This window comes from Sceloporus occidentalis, unplaced genomic scaffold (genome assembly GCF_023333645.1).
Source record: "Sceloporus occidentalis isolate IW3139 unplaced genomic scaffold, rSceOcc1.0.p SCAF_6, whole genome shotgun sequence".
NCBI classification, from domain to species: Eukaryota; Metazoa; Chordata; class Lepidosauria; order Squamata; family Phrynosomatidae; genus Sceloporus; species Sceloporus occidentalis.
Genome location: NW_028316986.1, coordinates 123,113,790 through 123,133,935, shown reverse-complemented (window position 1 = coordinate 123,133,935; position 20,146 = coordinate 123,113,790). Strand labels below are relative to the sequence as shown.

Genomic DNA, 20,146 nt, shown 5'->3' with positions numbered 1-20,146 from the left:
TTGAAGTCTTATTTAGGCATTAATGTTGAATGGACACAAGAAGGTCATTGTTTATTAAGTCAGAGAAAGAAGATTGAAAACTTGATTGAAAAGTGTGTATTACAGAATGCTAAGGTAGTTAAAGCTCCAATGACAACTGGTTTCGTATCTGAACCAACAACCAGAGATTTTGAGGACAAGACATTTTTCAGGAGCATAATAGGATCTCTACAATTCGTTTCTTGCCACACTAGACCAGACATTTCGTATGCTGTGAACGTTTTATCTAGAAGACTTTGTGATCCTAAGGTTGAGCATTGGACAGCTGTAAAACACTTACTAAGATATTTGAAAGGGACCCTAGACAAAAAGTTAATCATCAGAAGCAGTAATGCAGATTTAGATTGCTATGTAGACAGTTCATTTGCTTCAGAATTAGGAGACAAGAAGTCAGTTACAGGAATGATAATCAAATTTAGTGAAAGCCCAATAGTATGGAGAAGCAGAAAACAAACAAACATAGCATTAAGCACATCTGAGGCAGAATTTGCAGCTTTGAACGAAATTGTGAACGAGGTACAATGGCTTGAACAATTGTTAAATGACTTAAACGAAAATTTCAGAGTACCTGTAGAAATTCAGGAAGACTCACAATCATGCATAGCGATGGCTGAAACAGAAAGTTTAAAGAACAGAACCAAATATGTGGGTGTAAGGTACCAAAATGTAAGAGACATGGTTCAAAAAGGAGAAATAGAGTTGAGATACATAGAAACACAAAATAACATAGCAGATTTGTTTACTAAAGCACTAACAGTGGAAAAACATGAAAGGTTGACACAAATGGTTGGAATGACAATGTAAGTCACATACAATATTTTATTTCGGAGGGGATTGTTAAGGAAAATGCAACATGGGATATACAGTGAATGAAATAAAACATGTATGTGAGAGTCAGGATGACTCAGCAGAAGCAATTAGAAGCCACACAGGTGTAAAAGGTAATGGAATTAACAAGTCCTAAATGCCAAGGACAGAAATGTAAAGTGGATAATTGAACACACCTGAGAATTGTTAAGTGGACAAGGTGAAATGATGAAATCATTAATTGTGGGATGAACCAAGAGAACCAATGAGAATGGTGTACACGCCCACTGGGTGGAAACAGACAACAGTGGGTGGTATTTTGCAATGACTATAATAATGGCTATGAATCCCAATGTATTTTGTGGGTAGTAGTGGATAGTAGTGAGGAGTTGTGTTGGATAGTTTTGGAGCTGTATATAGTAGAATAAAGTAGATCTTTTATATTAAGACTACTGAGTTGTCTGGTGTCTTGAGTGAAGATACAAGAGCCAGCTGGATCCTGAAGAAGTGGGAAGACTTCTGTGGAAGCAAGAGTGAGAAGGCTTGGAGAGTTTGTCAGGGTCTTCAGCCTATTCTCTGTAACTCTGCTGCTTTAGAGCAAAGCTTTAACCACTGGCCAAAACTGGTCAGCGCCGGTGCGTAACAAGGTGGTGAGTTCGAGCCAGAGGTGAAGAGCAACAACTCCCATCATCCCTGACTATACTTAATATATCTGGAATGCTTCCCTTGCGACGTTTTAAAGACAGCATGTGTGCTTTCCTTGTCAGCAAATGTTATGTGAAATAAACATACACAGCTGTTTGCTTTGCATAGTGCAATCAGTATAATTTCTGTAATGGAACTCTATTATGAAATGGCCATAGCTAAGTAGTTAATGCTGCCCAAAAGACTGTCATGCCTGAATGCTCATTTATGAATGTTCCCTTTTGTATTCCTATAGAATGAATAATTAGTCCCTGTTTGTGGTGAAGGATCATGAGGGTAATAGTTGAGCTACATTTGGAAGGCTCAAGCCTTCCCATCCTTTGGAGCTGTAGTTCAGAGGAGTGTGCTAGAGATCTCTAGCAGAGAATTCTGTATACCTCACCATGCTGCAAATCCCAAATGAATCTTTAAGAGGGAGCATTTGTGATTAAAGTAGTATGAAATGGATACCTTTATAGTGCAGATATTTCAGTAGTGAGGACAGAAGCAGTGAGGACAGAAGCAAACCCTGAGCCACAAAACTCATTGTTGTTTCTGCTTGACCTACCTCATAGTCATAGGGTTGTTGTGAGGCTAAAGCTGGGAGGAAAACCCTGTGTGTTCCCCTGAGCCCATAGGAAGAGAGATAGGATGCAGATAACAATAACTGGAGCATTCTTTAAAACACTCAGCAACATGATCATTTAGCATCACAGGGGTGAGGTCGGGTCACATACAACCCCAACACCCATTTTCCTGGCTTCTCAACATCCCAGAGCCCCTGGGTGCCCCAGTTTTAAATTAAAATTAAATTGCTTGAGGACTGCCTAAGCAGCTCTCCAAACATCATGTTTGTGTTTAATTCTGCCTATCATCCCCCTAAACAGAAGAATTGTTGAAAATTAATAGAAAATAAAGCAAGCTACATGCTCTCAGCCTCAGGGGAAGGCAATGGCAAACCTTCTCTGAACAAATCTTGCCAAGAGAACCCCATGATAGGTTCAGCTTAGGGTCACCATGAGACTTGAAGGCATATACTGTAATAACAACAACATAAGTGGAAGTGACAAAAATAAGGCTAAAGTAAAACTGGTGAGATGCTAGAGGACGCAAGCCATAAGCTGGCTCCCATCCCTGGTGCAGTTGTTCATCCTTGATCCTCACATCAAAATACCTTCATTGGATTTGACATCCCTGTGTGCTTAGCAGGTGTTAAAGATGTTCATGCTTCTCTGAGTGGTTGTTCACAGCAGAAACTCCAAATTGTTTTGGCTTTCTTTTGATTTCCATTTTTAAATCTTTAACTGTATAACAGTTCAATCTTTAACTATATAACAGAAGTCTCTACTATTATTTCTTTATCAGAGAGGTGAGGGGAAATAAAAGGTGAGGGAGACTTTAACTTCTTTTCCTGCCAGCTTTATGTTCAAAATAACACACTTGGCAGTTGATTTTCCCCCTCTCTGCATTACAGATTTGTTTCTATAAAAGTTAGTATCTGTCTGAGAAGTCGTGAAGAGGTCTGTTTTTTCTTTTTAATCAAAAAGATGTGTTGGATGTGCTCTTGTGAGTATATCCTACCTGACGTTTTAGTGATAAGAGTTGTGTTGCTTTGAGGATAACTGTAGTATTGCCCAAGGATTTCTGGCAGCACACAAATGGGCCATGCGTTCTGTTTTACCACTGTAGCAACACGCAACTCTTGTCCTTGCCCCTAATAGCATGTAGCCAGAAGTGACCGGAGCCCAGAGGTATGGACAACAAAGAGTTAGGGGAATGTCCAAGTGAACAGTAAGAAATAATTAGCAAGCCAGCATTAAACAGCAGCTGCCCTGTCTTTCACAAATTCTCAAACAATAGACACAATTGTCAATATCAAGAGGAGAACTCTCCATGGTGATAGTGCTACTATTAAACACTGGATGAATCTTGATGTCAGAGAAAAGGCTGGGACTCCATGATGCCTTTCCCTGTATCATTTCCAGCTTGAACAAAGGTTATAGTATTAAGGTTGTTTATGTAGAAATTTAACTAAATAAAAACAAACATAACACTGTGCAATCCTGGGCCCTTCACATTGCACAGTTGCACTACCATTCTACTTTAACTGCCATGATTTTTTTCCTATGGAATCTGGGATTGGCAGTTTAGGGAGGATCATTTAGGACTCTCAGCCAGAGAATGTCTCTAGTTTTCTGACCAAACTACAAAACCCAGGATGCACAGAGGTTAAAGTGGAATTATAGTATTGTAATTGTGTAATATGAAAGGGCCCCTGTACAGTCTTCTCAGCCTGAGGATGTAATCCTACCCCTACTTACCTGGACGTAAAATATATTGAATGCAAAAGGATTTACACTGGAGTAAAGAAATGGAAAAATTGGGGGCAGAGGTTGCCATGCCACTCTAGCCAAAACAGCAAAGCGGCTTGGGGTGCTATGAAGACAACCCAGTTTTACTTGGCTTTGATAAACTGTGACCCACGTCATCTAACACATGCAGCTGGAAATATTTTGTGCATGGTTGGGATGGGAATCATATAGTCCTCCAGATACTGCTAGACTACAACTTGCTTCACTATTGGCTATGTTGGCTAGGCTGTTGGGAGTTACAGTCCAACAGCATCTCATGTGATTCTCTCTCCTGGTGTATGATAAAAGCTAATGTGCAGGCTCACAAACTAAAAGGGCAGTTGGGATTTCTCAGTGGATGTGGGGCACTTGAGCAAACACAGCAGGAAGTTGTTTTCTTATAGTGGCTTTTCAAGAGGGGTGTGTGTGTGTGTGTGTATGTATGTATCTGCCTTCAGGTCACCTGCACACTTATGGTGACCCCATGAATTTCATAGAGTTTTCTTAGGCAAAGAAAACTTAGAGATGGTTTTGCCAGTTCCTGTGGCAAAAACTGACTGGTCCTGTGTGTATGTGCCTTCATGTCAACTGTCAACCTATGGTAACCTCATGAATTTCATGCCCAACTGTATCATAGCCAATATCTTCAGATTATATCCCACCCCCACTAAGATTACTGATCAGAGCACTACTGTTGCTGGACAGTCCATGTAAGAGCAGCAGCCATTTGTGCTTTAGACAGAGTTTGGAAGTTAATTATGTGGACAACAACTTTGTCATTTTGCACACTGCCTCAGTCCCCATGGGCACTGGGCACTTTTTTAAAGCTTTGTTTATAGATAACACTTTTCTGAAGTGTTTGTTTTTCAGGATTTTCCAATATGTGTTGCAAATGTTCTTAGAAATCTTAAGTAACCCAGTTATCTCCTATTCCCTCAGGAACCCACCTTCTTTTTCAGGTTGTCATCTGAGACCTATCTCCTTTGCTACCAAAAATCAGATGGGCAGTCAATGGAGGAAAGCCTCTGCTGCCCTGTTCATGTACAGTTCTTGTGTGTGTGTCTATGTGCCCTAAAGTCACCTGTTGACTTATGGCGACCCCTTGAATTTCATAGGGCTTTCCTAGGCGAGGAATACTCAGAGGTAGTTTGGCCAGTACCTTCCTCTGAAATATAGTCTATGACACCTGGTATTCATTGGAGGGCATATTGATAGCAAAACAAGGCATACCACAAAATTTATTTACCTGGGGAACTTGCTATGACCACCCGTATCCCTCCAGGGAAATACTCAGCAAATTCTCTCTCTCTTTTTTCATACCTTGTTCTCATTCTACAAGTTACCTAAGTTTAGTCATACCATGGCTAACTGCCTAGGTACCAAAGAAGATTTGCAACACATAATTAAAAGCTGCCAGTTAATATACATAACATTTATTGATGAGTCGTTGTCTCCTAATAATACAAAAAGATTTCTGTAGTAGTTCTGTGTTTCTCTTGTCCTTCCCAATGTATGATCATTCCTATTCTCAGGGAGCTTATTGCTAAAGACTCTGGTTGTTGCCTTGCAAATGTGTCTTTGTTTTGTTGTTGTTAATTGCCCTCCTATTGATCTCAACCCATGACGACCCTCCTGATGAGACATCTGCAAGACTTCCTGTCCTCCACTGCTCTGCCCAACTCCTCCAAACTCATACTTGTGATCATCCATCCTGCATGTAGCAAATTCCTAAAAATTAGCCGAACTTTGATGAATTTAGCATTAGCTTTCTTTTGAGACCTAGAATTTAGGTGGCAGCCTGGGCAAAGCTAATTAAATTTAGCCAGAGTTTCCCAGAATCTTTCATCTTCTACTCTCCTGTTCATATGCTGGGTCAAATAAAGTAGTGATAGATGTTTGGTTATAATGCTGGCAGGCTGCTTTTCTTCAGTGAACTGTATTTCTAATACCTCTGCGGTGAATACTTCTTTTGAGCACCAGGGAAGAGGGCAGACATACTCCCAAGTTGATTTGCATCTCTTTCCAGGTAATTAGCAAACTAACTTGCATGCCATGTCTTGTAAGCTCTGCAGGCAGCAAATCACATTTGGTGAGCCTGTTTCATGTAATCACATTATTTATCTGACAGGTGAAATGCTTAAGTCAGTCCCTAAAACATGGAAAATTATTAGATGAAAAATTATAATGCACTTAACTGGCTTCCTATTTTTCAACTGTATTTTTGTCCTGTTTTCAGATTACCTAGTTTGTAACTGTGATACATAGCATTTTTCTGTTGATTTACTTACATATGTGTATGTTTAGGGGGATATTTCGATTCCTTTAGAGTAGAGATACACACTTGGGGCCTTCCAGATATTGGAGGCCAGCAGAAATAGCTGGATAAGCCACTCTTTTCCTATCCCTGTTCTCCTTGACTATGATAACCCTAACTGCACTACTTGGCTTTTATATACAGTATTTGGGTTTTCAAGGATCTTTGGATATATTATTCTATTCTTTACAATCATCTAAGGTAGATTGGTAGCTATATGGAGAAGAAATTGTTCCCATATGAGGGTGCTGAGAGTAACCTGATTTATTGGCAGAACATGTTGAGGAGGTTTGTTTTGAAAAGCAACATTAGGTGGAAGTGGAAATGGAAGATTTGCAGGAAAGAATGAATCCTTCCCCTAACTGCTGGTTTCCCCTCCACACTAGCCTGAAACTCTCACACATTCATACAGTTTCTATACGCTTTCTCATACTCTCATGTCTCTCTTTCTCACACACAGGCACACACACACATAAGGTCTAAAAACTGAATTAAGAACAGATAATGGAGGAAATGTAGATGAGAAGAAAAGGTGGGAAATTGAATTTTCACTGATTTTTCTTTATATTCTCTTTCTCTTGACACAGACATTTTTTGGGTTTGGAAACAACCCTTTCTTGATGCAAAGGGATCTTGTAGCACCATTGAGATAAACAGAGAAAATCGTTGGTAGCTTAAGCTTTTGAAGATTACCATATGTACTTGCTTATAGTTGACCTCATGTATAAATCAAGGGCAGGTTTGGGGGGGCAAAATTATGAATTTTGATATGATTTGTGGATAAGTCGAAGGTAAAACTTAGGGGCATATTATAAAGTATGTAAAGGCTGAAGCAAGGGAATACGATGCCAAAGAACTTATAAAATTCTGGCAGACATAACTGTTTGTGCTCAGCCTAAAGCAGTGCTTCTCAATTATTTTCTGTCATGCCCCCCTAGGAAGAAGAAAATATTTCGCGCCCCCCACGCGACTGTAAATAGTATCATTTGTCTATAAAATTGTTGTAAGTACACCTCTGCATAACAGAGCCTTGCGCCCCCCTTTACGGAGCCTCGCGCCCCCCCTGGGGGGCCCGCCCCACTATTTGAGAAGTACTGGCCTAAAGGCTGGGTGGATGAAGAGGGATCTATGGTAAATGGTGGCTGTGTGAAGTATGGGAGAAGTGCCAAGGCATGGGTGAGGATAGGAAAATACATACATGTCAAAAAGGATGAAAAGGCAAAGCAAATAGTGACTGTTAGCAGTGATTGTAGCCTTTAACTTTAATGTGATAACTTTGCCTCATTTTAACCCAGAAAAGCTGACAAACATGCAGCAATATCTTATCCAAATCCTTGGAAACCTGGGCGTGTTACAGACCGCCGGATTGCGGTGGTCTGGCTCCGCCTCCGCTTGCAGCGTCCGGGAGCCGCAGCGGCCAAACTGCGCGGCTCCTGGACACTCCGAGGAAGGAGCGTGGAAATCGCGCTCCTTCCTGGGCCCCGGAAGAGACGCCGTGAGGCGCTAGTCGCGCACTCGCGGCGTCACTTCCGGGGCACGGTGTGCGGACGCACAGTGTCCGCTACGTCAATATGGCGGCGGCCGTGTGGAACGGCTGCTGCCATTTGTCACGGACTCTGTCCATGATAGGGTTAGGGGTGTCTGGAAGAGACGCCCCTTTTTCAAACTGGGACGTCCTCAGGACGTCCCTAATGGCGGTCTGTAACCTGCCCTAATTTCTCTCCGTGCTCCTTTGAGGGGAAGTGTCAAAGAGCTGCCACTGGTACCATTTTCTTTCCTAGGCATTCAAAAAGGTCAGAAGTAGTGCCACAGTGGAGAGACTAAAGGAGGTTGGTGCTTCTTTTAGGTTTTTCCAAGTTCTCACCTGTTGCCACTCAGAGAAGGGGATGATTCCTTTTTTATATATATATATGAGTTTTTATAAGTACAATGCTTGCATTCACCTGTGCATAAGTCAACTCAGGTTTTTTGGTCATCCCCCCAAAAAAAGTTCTAGACTAATAATAATAATAATAATAATAATTTTTATTTGTGTTTCCTGCTTATCCAAAGATCGAAGTGGGATTACATCATATTAAAAATACAGTACAATACAAATATAAACTATAAAATGCTAACAATGAATTAAACTTTCCTATTAGTTCCTTAAAATATATAAGCAACTGTAGTCCTATGAATGTTATTGGGAGTGGAGCATTAATTATGGTTTTATATAGAATCAGGTGGATATTCCCGCTGGAAGAGATCTGTCTTAAGTGCTTTCTTGAAGGCATCTATGGTTGTAATAAGACGGATCTCTTCTGGTAGACTATTCCGCAATGTGGGGACAGCGGCTGTGAATGCTCTATGGGAAGTCGATATTAATCTCGTGTTATAATGTTCCAATAGATTCTTGCCAGATGTTCTGAGTGTGCGGGGCAGATTATGTAGGGAGAGGCGTTCTCGCAAGTAATTTGGGCCCGAGCCATGTAGGGCTGTAAAGGTAATAATCAACACCTTGTACTGCGCCCAGAAATATATGCATGGGAGAACTCTTTGAACTGGCACTGTGGGATTGTTGCTTTGTGCCTTCACATAGACTTTGACTTAAGTATTATAGTCAGAAGGATGATTACTATTGCCTTCTTAAGGCTGAAAGAGTGTGACTTGCCCAAGGTTGGTTTCCATGGCTAAGTGACAATTTGAACTTTGGTTTCATGGATTCCTGGTCCAGCACTCAAATCACTGCACAGTGTTGGCCCCATAAATGGGATATCCTGCAAAAATATTTCTGAAGATGATTTAAATAAAGGATTCCTCCAAGGGTATTATTAATCAAAGCACTTAGAAGACTAGGTTAACAGCCAAAACAGGTCAGCCAGCATAGCTATTTGATGTATAAATGCTCAGGAATACTTCCTATATATTCCTTTTGAAATGCCTCCCCAATGCTTACTTCTTATACTAATTATTTATTGACATTATACTTTTTGGACAGACAGGAATATATCAATAGTGGATTCCTATTAAAACCTGCATAGCTGAATTGGTTTGTGGCAGGATGGCATTTCAGTCCAAGTTGTTTGCATGTGAACTTTGTGCAAAGAGGACTTTTCCTTTTGAATCTTTTAAGTCTTTAATAACAAAGCCTCTATTCAAAGCATAAGGTTGTTAGTGAAACAGGGGAAGCAATAAATAGATGGCAAACAGAAACTAAAAGTGAGCCTTTAAAACACTCTGAAGGCTTTGTCAAAATATCAGCTCTTGAAAGCAGTGCCTAGCAAGAGCTTTCATTTGTCATTCCCACAGAATGGAATTGCCCTTTCAGCCTGGAAGTGAGTCCCATTGTGAGCAAGGCAGTGTATTAAGCCTCTGAGAAGCAGGGGGTCTGATTCAGCTGATTACCCATCAGGTGATATTTCTCCTCCTCCTTCTCTCTTTTCACCCTGCTTTTATAACTTGTGCAAGATACTCTGCTTCCTACAGTGGCTAGCATTTATGCCACTGTTAGAATTGCATCAAGTGAAAAGGCATTCAGGCAGAGCAGGAGTAGGCAAAGTGTGACCCTTCTGGTGGTGTTGGACTACAGCTCCCTGCAATCTTCATTCCTGGCTTTGCTGGCTAGGAGTTGCAGTCCTACAACATTTGAGATAGACACAAGGTGTGATCCAGCTAATGTATTCCTGTCCTGTGTTTGTCTCCAAGGAGCTTCATCATTTTAACATCAGAACAAAGTTGTCAAGAAGGCAGGACTAATGAAGATATACTGAGAGTAGTGCTACTCAAAGTGATGGTCCCTGGACCAGTTCTGGTCCACAAGCCATTGGCTGCTGATCCATGGAGAGTTTATAAGGAAAGAAAGAAACAGTTCTAGCCAGTGGACACAAATATGGTGCTAGGCCCTGGGTTGTTACGGAAATGAAATAGCCAGTCCCCCACATCAGATAAACCACTGAAACTGACCAGACTTTCCTCATTCCTAACCTAACTCCTTAACAGTTGAGTGGATGCACAACTTGACAACACTAGGATTTTTTTTTGTAACAAAAAAGTAAGCCCTTTTGCAGCTCTCTTTCTGCCTGAGAGCATAACTGAAACATGGTTAATAATTTCAGATGCACTATTCTTAGAAATTGATTTGTTTGCCTGGAAGGTGACATGTTACGGCTGAGGTCCTAACTGGACATGTGTAGCATAGGAGTTTCCATGTGCACAACTCCACTATGGCTCCCCTGTCACCAGCCTCTGTCACTACTGGGAAGGGCAAGATTCCTCCACCTCCCCAGCCTGAGTTTATTGAACACCAATTACTTTTGCACTTTGGACTCAATTTGTAACAATTGGAGTTAACTGAGGACAAAAGGGGAAAGTGAGAGGAAGAAAGAGAAGCTGGGGCATTGTAAAAGCAGCTGAAAGGGTGAGATGACAGAGGTTTAATTGGGGCTGTCCCTGCCAAATCAGAACAGTTGGAGGGTATACAGAAGGGTCCAATGGTGCTAGTCACCTATAGTGCATTACTACTACTTGAGATGATTCTAAGCATTTCTCTGACAGTTTGGTAAGGCTCAAATTCTATATGTAAATTGTGAATTCATTCTCTCACAGCCCAGTCCTTATGTAATCAAAGCAGCACCATCTGCACACAGGAGAGGTATGTATCAGGAGGCTAGAAATGCAAACGAAAAGGTTTGCAGAAATGCAGACAAAAAGGAAAAATTGCCATATGCAAAACAAACTATTCAAGGTAGTACAATGAATATTGAATACTGGTATGCTCGGCGGTCAAATAAGTTGTTGGTGTGTGTCTTCAAGTAGTTCATGACTAATGGCGACCCTATTTAAAAAAGTAGTTTATCATAGAATCATAGAGTTGGAAGAGACCACAAGGGCCATCCAGTGCAACCCCCTGCCATGCAGGAAATCCAGATCAAAGCATCTCCAACAGATGGCCATCCAGCCTCTGCTTAAAGATCTCCAAGGAAGGAGACTCCACTACACTCCGAGGAAGTGTGTTCCACTGTCAAACAACCCTAACTGTCAGGAAGTTCCTCCTAATGTTGAGGTGGAATCTCTTTTCCTTTAGCTTGCATCCATTGCTCTGGGTTCTAGTCTCTGGAGCAGCAGAAAACAAGTTAGCTCCCTCCTCAATATGACACCCCTTAAATTATTTAAACAGGGCTATTATATCACCTCTTAACCTTCTTCTCTCCAGGCTAAACATCCCCAGCTCCCTAAGTCGTTCCCCATAGGGCATGGTTTCCAGACCCTTCACCATTTTAGTCTCCCTCCTTTGGACACGCTCCAGTTTCTCAACATCCTTTTTAAATTGTGGTGCCCAGAACTGGACACAGTATTCCAGATGGGGCCTGACCAGAGCAGAATAGAGTGGCACTATTACTTCCCTTGATCTAGACACTATACTTCTATTGATGCAGCCTAAAATTGCATTGGCCTTTTTAGCTGCCGCATCGCACTGTTGATTCATGTTCAATTTGTAGTCTACTTTGATTCCCAGTTTATGATTTATGGTGACCCTATGAAAGGTTTTTCGTGGCAAGATTTGTTCAGACGAGGTGTGCCATTGCTTGCCCTTGAAGATGAGAGCATGTGACTTGCCCAAGATCACCCAGTGGGTTTCAGTCCAGCACTCAAACCACTATGCCATGCTGGCTTGGGCAAGGTATAGATTTCTTATCAATCATTAGAGGAGATGGAAAACTGGAGAGAGGGCCCTGAACAGAGTGACATGCTTGGCTAAACAAATTGTGTGATATCTACACACAAGATTTTGTTGCAATTTCCAATTGTTCAGCAGTTACTGACATTTGTCACCCTTAATCATATTAGAATATTGGCCAGAATCCTGCAAGAGATTTATGTGTGTGTAAACAGTGTAGTGCTGTGCAATGAATCCCATTCTGATCCCTCCCAGTCCCCATTTACTGGGAAGCAGCTGTTTTGATTGTTTCCCAGTCACTTGGGAAGCAGCTAACTGAGGGTCCCCTCCTCTCCCATGAGATCTCCAATGTGGCAGGCAGAAAGAGGATCCCTGTTCCAGTTCCCCCTCATACTGGAAATTGCTTGCAGGAAGATGGGTAAATGGGTTGCTGCCTGATTGGCAGGGGAACAGACCCTCATCCATTCCAGTGGCTGCTTCCTGGTAAGTGGAGAGTGGGTGCTGACGCAGTCCTTATCCCCTAAACCAGAGGCAATGTAGGGATTGCAAATACTTAACAGTCACAAGTAGATAACTCTAGGTTATGCATTCATAATTGCCCAACAGGATTCCATCATTTTAAAACTATAAAATAGCACAGTGCCTTTGCCAAACCTGCATTTGATTTTCAGCTTTTATTTAGGCATCTGCCTTAGGTTTATGCATCTCTTTGCAATAGTTTTTGGGACCTCCCCAAGTGAGCTGCAATCCTGTGCCCACTTATATCTGGGACTAAACCTCATTTAATTCACTGATACCTGTTCCTGGATAGATGTGCAGAGAATTGGGCTTTTCAGATATTTTTATTTGAAATTTTAGATATTCTGACCAGAAATAGGAAACTTTATCCCGCTTTTTAAAACACTACTTAAAATATGAAGCTAATGGTGAAGAAAGCTTGCAGAACTGATTTCTAAGGTGTAGGCCAGAACTAGGACAGCATATGTCCTTTGATGTTGTTTGGTGAAATGATGAAGCAATTTCCTTCTTACAATGAAGATATTATATTTCCATTTCTGGTTTAGATGAACTTGCTTCCATGTCAAGTAGTTCTTTATGTTCCTTTGATCTGCTATGATCTGTTGGGAGGAGTCCTTTATAGTAAAATCCTTACTTTACTAATTGATTATTTATCTTTGGGTCTCTATATGTTCAGTAACAAATAAGACATTGTCAAGTAATTAGGAGACTGGGATTATGCTAATTGATTTAGCAATGCTAGACACACACACTATATATATATATATATATATATATATATATATATATATAATCTCAGTAACCCAATTATTCTGTCCCTGTGACTGAAGCATTGAAATGTGACTGAAACACTGACATGTATCTTACTCTTCCTTTTTTCTTCCTTCTCATGTCTTTAGGATTATGACTCATTCTTTGAATCCAAGGAAAGCAACACTGTCTTTACATTTCTTGGGTTGAAACCTAGTTTGGCATCAAAGGTAAATATTTCATGATCTGAAGCATAATTTGAAGTGCTATCTCTTTCCTAGTAAATGGTGCATTCTGTGATCCAGAGGTAAAATAAAATGAAGGAGCGTGAGGTGTTCTTGTCAGTATCTGAACTTGAAAAAAGTAGAATTGTTATCTTCATGATTCTTATCCCCTTAGGCTTGGCACCCAACTAAGTAGACCCTTGAATCAGTGAATTACCTAAGTGCTGACTTACTAAGTCACTGATTTAATGGGTCTGCTGTAGTTGGGACCAAGTTTAGGGGGTTAAGAATCATAAAGTTAACTCATTGGCTCAATGGTATATATAGACTAGTTTCTGCAATTGGATTTAGATCCTGTGATCAAAGTGTGATTAACTCAGCTGATGTTAATCAAGTTCTTTAGGGCTTAACTCTTAACAGAACATCAAGAAGTTGAGCCATTATAACTGGAAAGGGAATCATTCCCTTTGAAGTGTGTTGCATTTTTTTTTTTTTGGATCCTCTTGAAATATAGCCAAATCAGATCATGGCTTATTCTGTCTGTAATAGCGAATTACCAAATCATTTGTAGCTGATTCATTTGGACTCTCCATGAGGAATCTCTGCCACCTATACCATGGCATATAGGCATAATCCTTTGTTTTTATTAAACAGCAACAGTGTGTTGGATCAGGGTACCTTAAGGACCACCTTCTTTCATTTCTGTCCTCTTCTGTTGTCCATTCTAAATCCAAACTTACTGATTTGTGTTTTCTGAAGTTTAGGAGGTATATGTTAGGATTGGGTATAAATTTTGTGGAATGCTGTCCTTTCTGCAAGGCTCTGAAAATGTAACTTTTTAGATTGTTGTTGTGTGGTCATTTCTGACTTATGTTGACCTTAAGGCTACCCTATCACTAAGTTTTCTCAGCAAGATTTGTTCAGAGGGGGCTGGCTTGGCTTGGCTTTGCCTTTCTATGAGGCTGAGACAGTATGACTTGTGCAAGGTCACTGGCTGGGTTTCTATGGCTCAGCAGGGATTTGAATCCCAATCTTCTAGTGTCCCAGTCCAACAACAGTATGACAAAAACTCAGCTATTTTAAAAGGCCTTTAAGTTCAGCAGATTCAGCCTCTGATTTACTGGGTTTTATTTCTATTTCATCATGTTTTTAACTCCCTCCATTACTTTTTTTAAATTATTATGTTATTTCTATAGTTGTGAGGGTTTTTTAAAGCCTTGTGTTTTGAAGCTTTATTGTTTTAGTGTCTGGTGACAGTAAAACAATAAACAAACAAACAAATATTGGATAATGCCATGACATAGGTTCTATGTAAAGAAATTCTGCAGGCTATTTTTCCTTAAGTCATTTTAGAAATTAAACAGGTTACAGAGTGAGATAGATAGATGGATGGATGGATGGATGGATGGATAGATAACAATATAATTTGTTTCTCTCTCTCACTCTTTTAAAAATAGGAATCAGAGCCTTAACAAAGTTCCTTGAGGATTCAACAAGCACATTGTCTGGGTGAATGAAATCCTTGATGTTCAGCACACAACACTTTCCCTAGTGGATCACTGTGATACAAGCCAATGTGCACCATCAATATTTTGCTTGACACTGAAGAAGTGAAATTTGACAGTGGAAACAAATTGGGGTAAATGGTAGTGGTGGTGGTGGTGGTGGGTACTCTCCCTTCTTTGCAAACATATCTGAAGTAAATGCCAGGGACCATTGTTCTAGTAAGGCTGTGATGTTCCATTAGAATAATACAGTCTGTATTGTGAGAGCTTCAGTGGTTCTGAGCTGAGAGATGCAGCAGACATGACCTTCAACACAATTAACCATGAAAATAAGCAGTGTTGAGTTGCGAAAATATAACCTTCCCAAAAACATAATCCAAAATCCGAAAAAGGCAGGGTTTTGACATCCCCCCCCACCCCAAATCTAATTGTGCTGAAAATGTGCTCATAGCTATTGATAGACCCTGGTGTATTTTTCCCATGAAAAATCAAATATCGAAAATCTTACCTCTCATCTGGCTGACATGTTGCTGTAGATTATGAAGGCAAAAATCTTCCCGCACATGACACCTCACTCCAGGGTTGAGGACTTTGCTTTGACTGTAAACTAAGAATAATCTCTTCATGCAGCCTCAGAGAAAGAATTTGCTGTGAGGCATCCAACGACATACATCTCAACTCTAGAGGGGAATGAATGCCAGGGTCTCTCACTTTGAGCTATGCATTTGCCAAAGTTGATACTTATAAATTCAGTATTTATTACTCTATTTTACAGTATCATTGCTGTCAGTGAGATTCATGGCAGAACAAAGGATAAAACCTGTATAGTGCCATGGAATGTAACCAGAGCCTGTGAAAGCACTTAAACCAGAATTTAAAGCAGGTTAATAGTTCTGTTGCCTTAAAGGGAAGGTGGTATGAGGAGGTTTTTGTTTTTGTTTTTTACAAAAGACAGAAGCGTTATTTTCTGTCCACAAAATATGTCACTTTACCTGGTTGTGCTGGATTAGGCTGGAATGTTTAGGATCTTCCTGTGATGAGCCATAATCAGTAGTAAGGATAGCACATTCTTTCCAAGTGGTATATCTTTGATACTTATAAATCAGGGATGTGTAACCCCTCCAAATGTTGTTAGAACACAACAGCCTGTGCCTGTAGCTAGCATAACCAGTGGTAAAGGATTGTGGGAGTTGTAGGCTAGCAATGTTTGGAGGGCCTTGTGCCCGGTCTCCCTGATTTAAATGAAAAATGTGGGATTGAAACAATAGTAATGTAATCCAATGCATCTCTACTCTGAAGTAATTTCCACTGAGAGCCATTCTCATGTGAGTGTGTATAGGATTATGGCATAGCTTACTTTTTTTAAAAATAGTTTTATTTATCATTTGAAGCCCCACTACTGTGCCAATTTTGAGGGGAAAGATTTTTTAGCAGCCTTCTTGTCAAAACAGTTTCCCAATACTTTCTTTTTTTTCTGTTTGAACCTAAATTTGTGGTTGCTTCTATATGGATGCTTTTCCATGGTTTCCCTTTGCTTCTTTATGAAGTGTCTCTGTTCTAAAAGACCACTAGATTTGCCAGTGTACAGCTTGCAGTCCCTGCATCCCAGGATGCTTACCTATACCATGGGAAGAATGAAAATATCAGAACTACAAATACAAAGATTCAGATGCTGCTGATTTTGCATCTGTTGTAATTGGAAGATCTCCATCAGCAGGATTTTAGTCTGGAGTAGTTTTCCTTTCAGAACTGAACTTTTGGCAGCACTCAGAATTGTTTCTTATGTAGAACTAATAATATTTGGATATTCCAGTGTATCAGTTTACATAAATCCTAAATCCTAATTTCAAGCCCTAATTTAAAATGTAGGTGCTTATATGTGAAGTTCACATTTATGCTACTATCCCAAAGAGAAATACTTGTTGAAGTTCGTGCTCAGAGAAAGTTGTGTTTAAGCTATTTTAGGGCGAGCTGGTTATAATTAGCTTAAATCTCATTCATTTCAATGAGAATTAAGCAAAACACATAACTAAACTGTAGCTTATGTTTATTGTGTAGCAGAAGAATAGGAATTATGCACAACTCCAGAGGTTGACTGTAAGTCCCATCAACCCTAGCTGACACAGGCAATGCAAAAAGAGAACCCAATGGAATTGAAACTGGGTGCATTCAAAGTTAAGAACTAATACCCTTCCTCAACAACTGTAATTAATTTGATGGTGGGAGTGGTGTAGCTGGATGCTGCTGAGACTATAAGCCCTGACTTTCTTTGGGCAGAGGGCTAGAAGACTTGAATCAGCATTTGGCTCTGCATTTCATGTGCTCCCACACACAAGCAGAATGTGTGAGAGTTTCCCTTCTTTAGTCAAGTGCCCTCTCTGTGAGTTCAGTCTGGAGCCTCTTGATCAGGGTAACAAAGTAGTTCAAGTCCTAAAAGACAGAATAAGAGAAGTGAAAGAGAAGCCACCCAGAACCAACCATGAAGAAGCTCAAATATTCCAAATGCAAGTAAAAATGAAATGCATAAGTGAGGCCTGTTGAAGTGTTCAGAGCTCAGGGAAGCCCCAAAAGCAGGTTCTTTGGGGAGGGAAGAGGACAATTTTTTTGTTACGAGGAGGGTGGAAAAGGCTTGACAGTCCACTGTGTTTTCCATTCCACTGTGCACATGCGAGTTCTTCAGCATGCTTAAAGTAGCACCTTGGATCTTAGCTAATTTTAGTTACAGTGACGTTTGTGGGCAAAAGGTACAACATTGTCAAGATGCCTTACATTTTTATTTTTATGGCAGTGGGAGCATGCTACTAGAATGCAAGGTTGAATGAAAAGTTGTTTTGTTTTTATGCCTGTACCAGACCGATCAACTCACTGGTGATTGCTAAGTACAAAATTAGGCTTTTCAGTTCGTTTTAAATTTTTGTAAAATGCTTGAAATCTTTCCATTTTATTTGGATTATTTTACAGCCTTGTTTTTTAAAAAAAATAATGGAATTCTTCCAAAATAATGTAATTCTTCTTTCAGTTTGTGTGTCTTAAAATTTAGCCTCCTTTCTTTTGTTCACAAACATTTTAATTAGCCATTTTTATGGTCTCCTCATCTTATAATGATGTGCTTATGTTCCTATGTATGTTGTGGCTAAACCAGCATCATCTCTCCCGCTCTGTCAATCAGCACCATGGTTAATTTGTTCCAGTCATCTGTGATGGCATTTATTTATTAATAAAATTATCTCTGTGTTACCTTTTGGACCAAAAAGGCGACTTAGCATTTTTTATACACTTTAATACCACACACAGCCAAATCAAATGCTGAAAGGTTGCCATGAATGACTCTTTGAAGTGTCTATTTGTTGCTTTAAACAACTTGATGCTAAGTAATGTGTGAAATGGCCCAGAACAGAAGGATCTCTCAAGAGCATGTGGAGCACCTTGGTTGAAGAGAAATTAAAAGCTTACAAAGGTAATATATTTAGATTTTGAAGGTTTCTAATAGGTTTGGGGGAAGATTTACTGTAAGCAGCTTCTAGTGTTCATCCTTTAATTTCCTGTCATTTGTAATAATAATAATAAAAAAATTTATTTGTATTTCCCACCTCTCCCTGTGGATCGAAGTGAGATTACAGCAAAGAATAAAAACCACAACACAATACAAAATATAATATTATCTAAAAATACAGTTAGTAAAAGAACACCAATATTACTACCAATCACTAAAAAGGCCAAATCGTTGTCAATTTTCCGTGCTATCAAGTCAGAGTGGGAATGTTCCATAAAACCAGCTATAAAAGGTCAGGTGGATAGGCCCGCTGGAAGAGAACCGTCTTAAGTGCCTTTTTAAATTGGTGGTAATGAGACTGATCTCTTCCGGTAAGTTTCATAATTTAGGGGCTGCGGCTGTAAACACTTTATGGGAAGTTGTAGTTAGTCTAGTTTTCATATGTTCCAATAGTTTCTTCCCTGATGTTCTAAGAGTGTGGCATGGATTGTGTAGGGAGAGGCATTCCCTTAAATAACTCGGGCCCAAGCCATGTAGGGCTTTAAAGGTAATAACCAACACTTTGTATTGCGCCCGGAAGCTGATCGGCAGCCAATGAAGAGATCTTAATATTGGAGTAATATGGTCAAATCTTGATGTTCCTGTGACCAATCTGGCTGCAGCGTTTTGGGTCAATTGAAGCTTCTGAACTTGATACAAAGGTAGCCCTATGTAGAGCGCATTACAGAAATCAAGATGAGAAATTACCATTGTGTGTACTACAGCTTCAGGGTCCCTTTGGGCCAGGAAGGGACGCAGTTGACGTATCAGCCAAAGTTGGTACTAAGCACTCCTGGCCATCGCCTCCACCTGAGATGGCAGTTGTAGAGATGAGTCCAGGAGTACTCCCAAACTGTGAACTTCTTCCTTTAGGGGAAGTGTGACCCCATCCAGGACTGGTTGGTAAATCTCCGTCCCTTGACCAGGAGTACCTATCATGAACGTTTTCTCTGGATTCTGCTTGAGTTTGTTTTCCCTCATCCAGCCCATTACCAACTCAGGACAGGCATTTAGAGGAGAGACACCATCCTTGTTCACTGCAACAGTCGGAGACATAGAGAAATGAATTTGGGTGTCATCAGCGTACTGATAACACTGCGCTCCATGTCTCCGGATGATCTCTCCCAGTGGCTTTGTGTAAATGTTAAACAGCATAGGAGACAGAATGGCACCTTGAGGGACGCCAGATATCAGCTCTCTTTTATGAGAGCAACTGTCTCCCAGCATCACCATCCAGAATCCACCCAAGAGGTAGGACAGGAACCACTGGAGTGCAGTGCCCCCAATGCCTAACTCCCTCAGGCATTCCAGAAGGATACCATGGTCGATGGTATTGAATTTGTAAATCTGAAGAGATGTATGGGGCAGAAGGGGGGAAAAATCTGTCTCCATGAAACTCTTCATTTCCATTATGTCTGTGAAATGCATATAGATACCACCTGCATGTGATATTAACTTTGGCCAGAATCTTTTTCATGCACCAGGGGAAACTACTGTAGCTGGAGGAGAAAATGGTATTTTGGGGGAAATGAGGCCATTCCTTTTAAGAGGTATATAGAAAACTGCTGCTCTGCTGGAGCAGAAAATTGATATCAGCTTAAACTGTGAGATCATCATCATTTATGGCTAAAGTGAGATGTGTGTGAGATAACCTTTGGTCCTCCAAATGCTTTGTGTTGCATTTCCTGCAGTCGCATACCATTGGCCATGTTGGCTGAAGACCAAAACATCTGGAGGACCAACAGTTACATTGGTGGTGCTCTTA

General features: G+C 40.5%; 1 protein-coding gene across 2 annotated transcripts in view; it reads left to right on the top strand.

Moving 5' to 3' along the window:
* SH3BGRL2 (SH3 domain binding glutamate rich protein like 2) overlaps positions 1 to 18,102 on the top strand; it is a 48,038-nt gene extending 29,936 nt beyond the window's left edge. For both annotated transcript variants that reach the window (XM_089530871.1, XM_089530872.1), the window contains exons 3-4: positions 13,270 to 13,350; positions 14,802 to 18,102. In XM_089530871.1, coding sequence (XP_089386997.1) covers positions 13,270 to 13,350; positions 14,802 to 14,816 — 96 coding nt within the window. In that variant the 3' untranslated portion in view covers positions 14,817 to 18,102. The remainder of the gene's footprint in view (positions 1 to 13,269; positions 13,351 to 14,801) is intronic.
* The last annotated feature ends 2,044 nt before the right edge of the window (positions 18,103 to 20,146 follow it).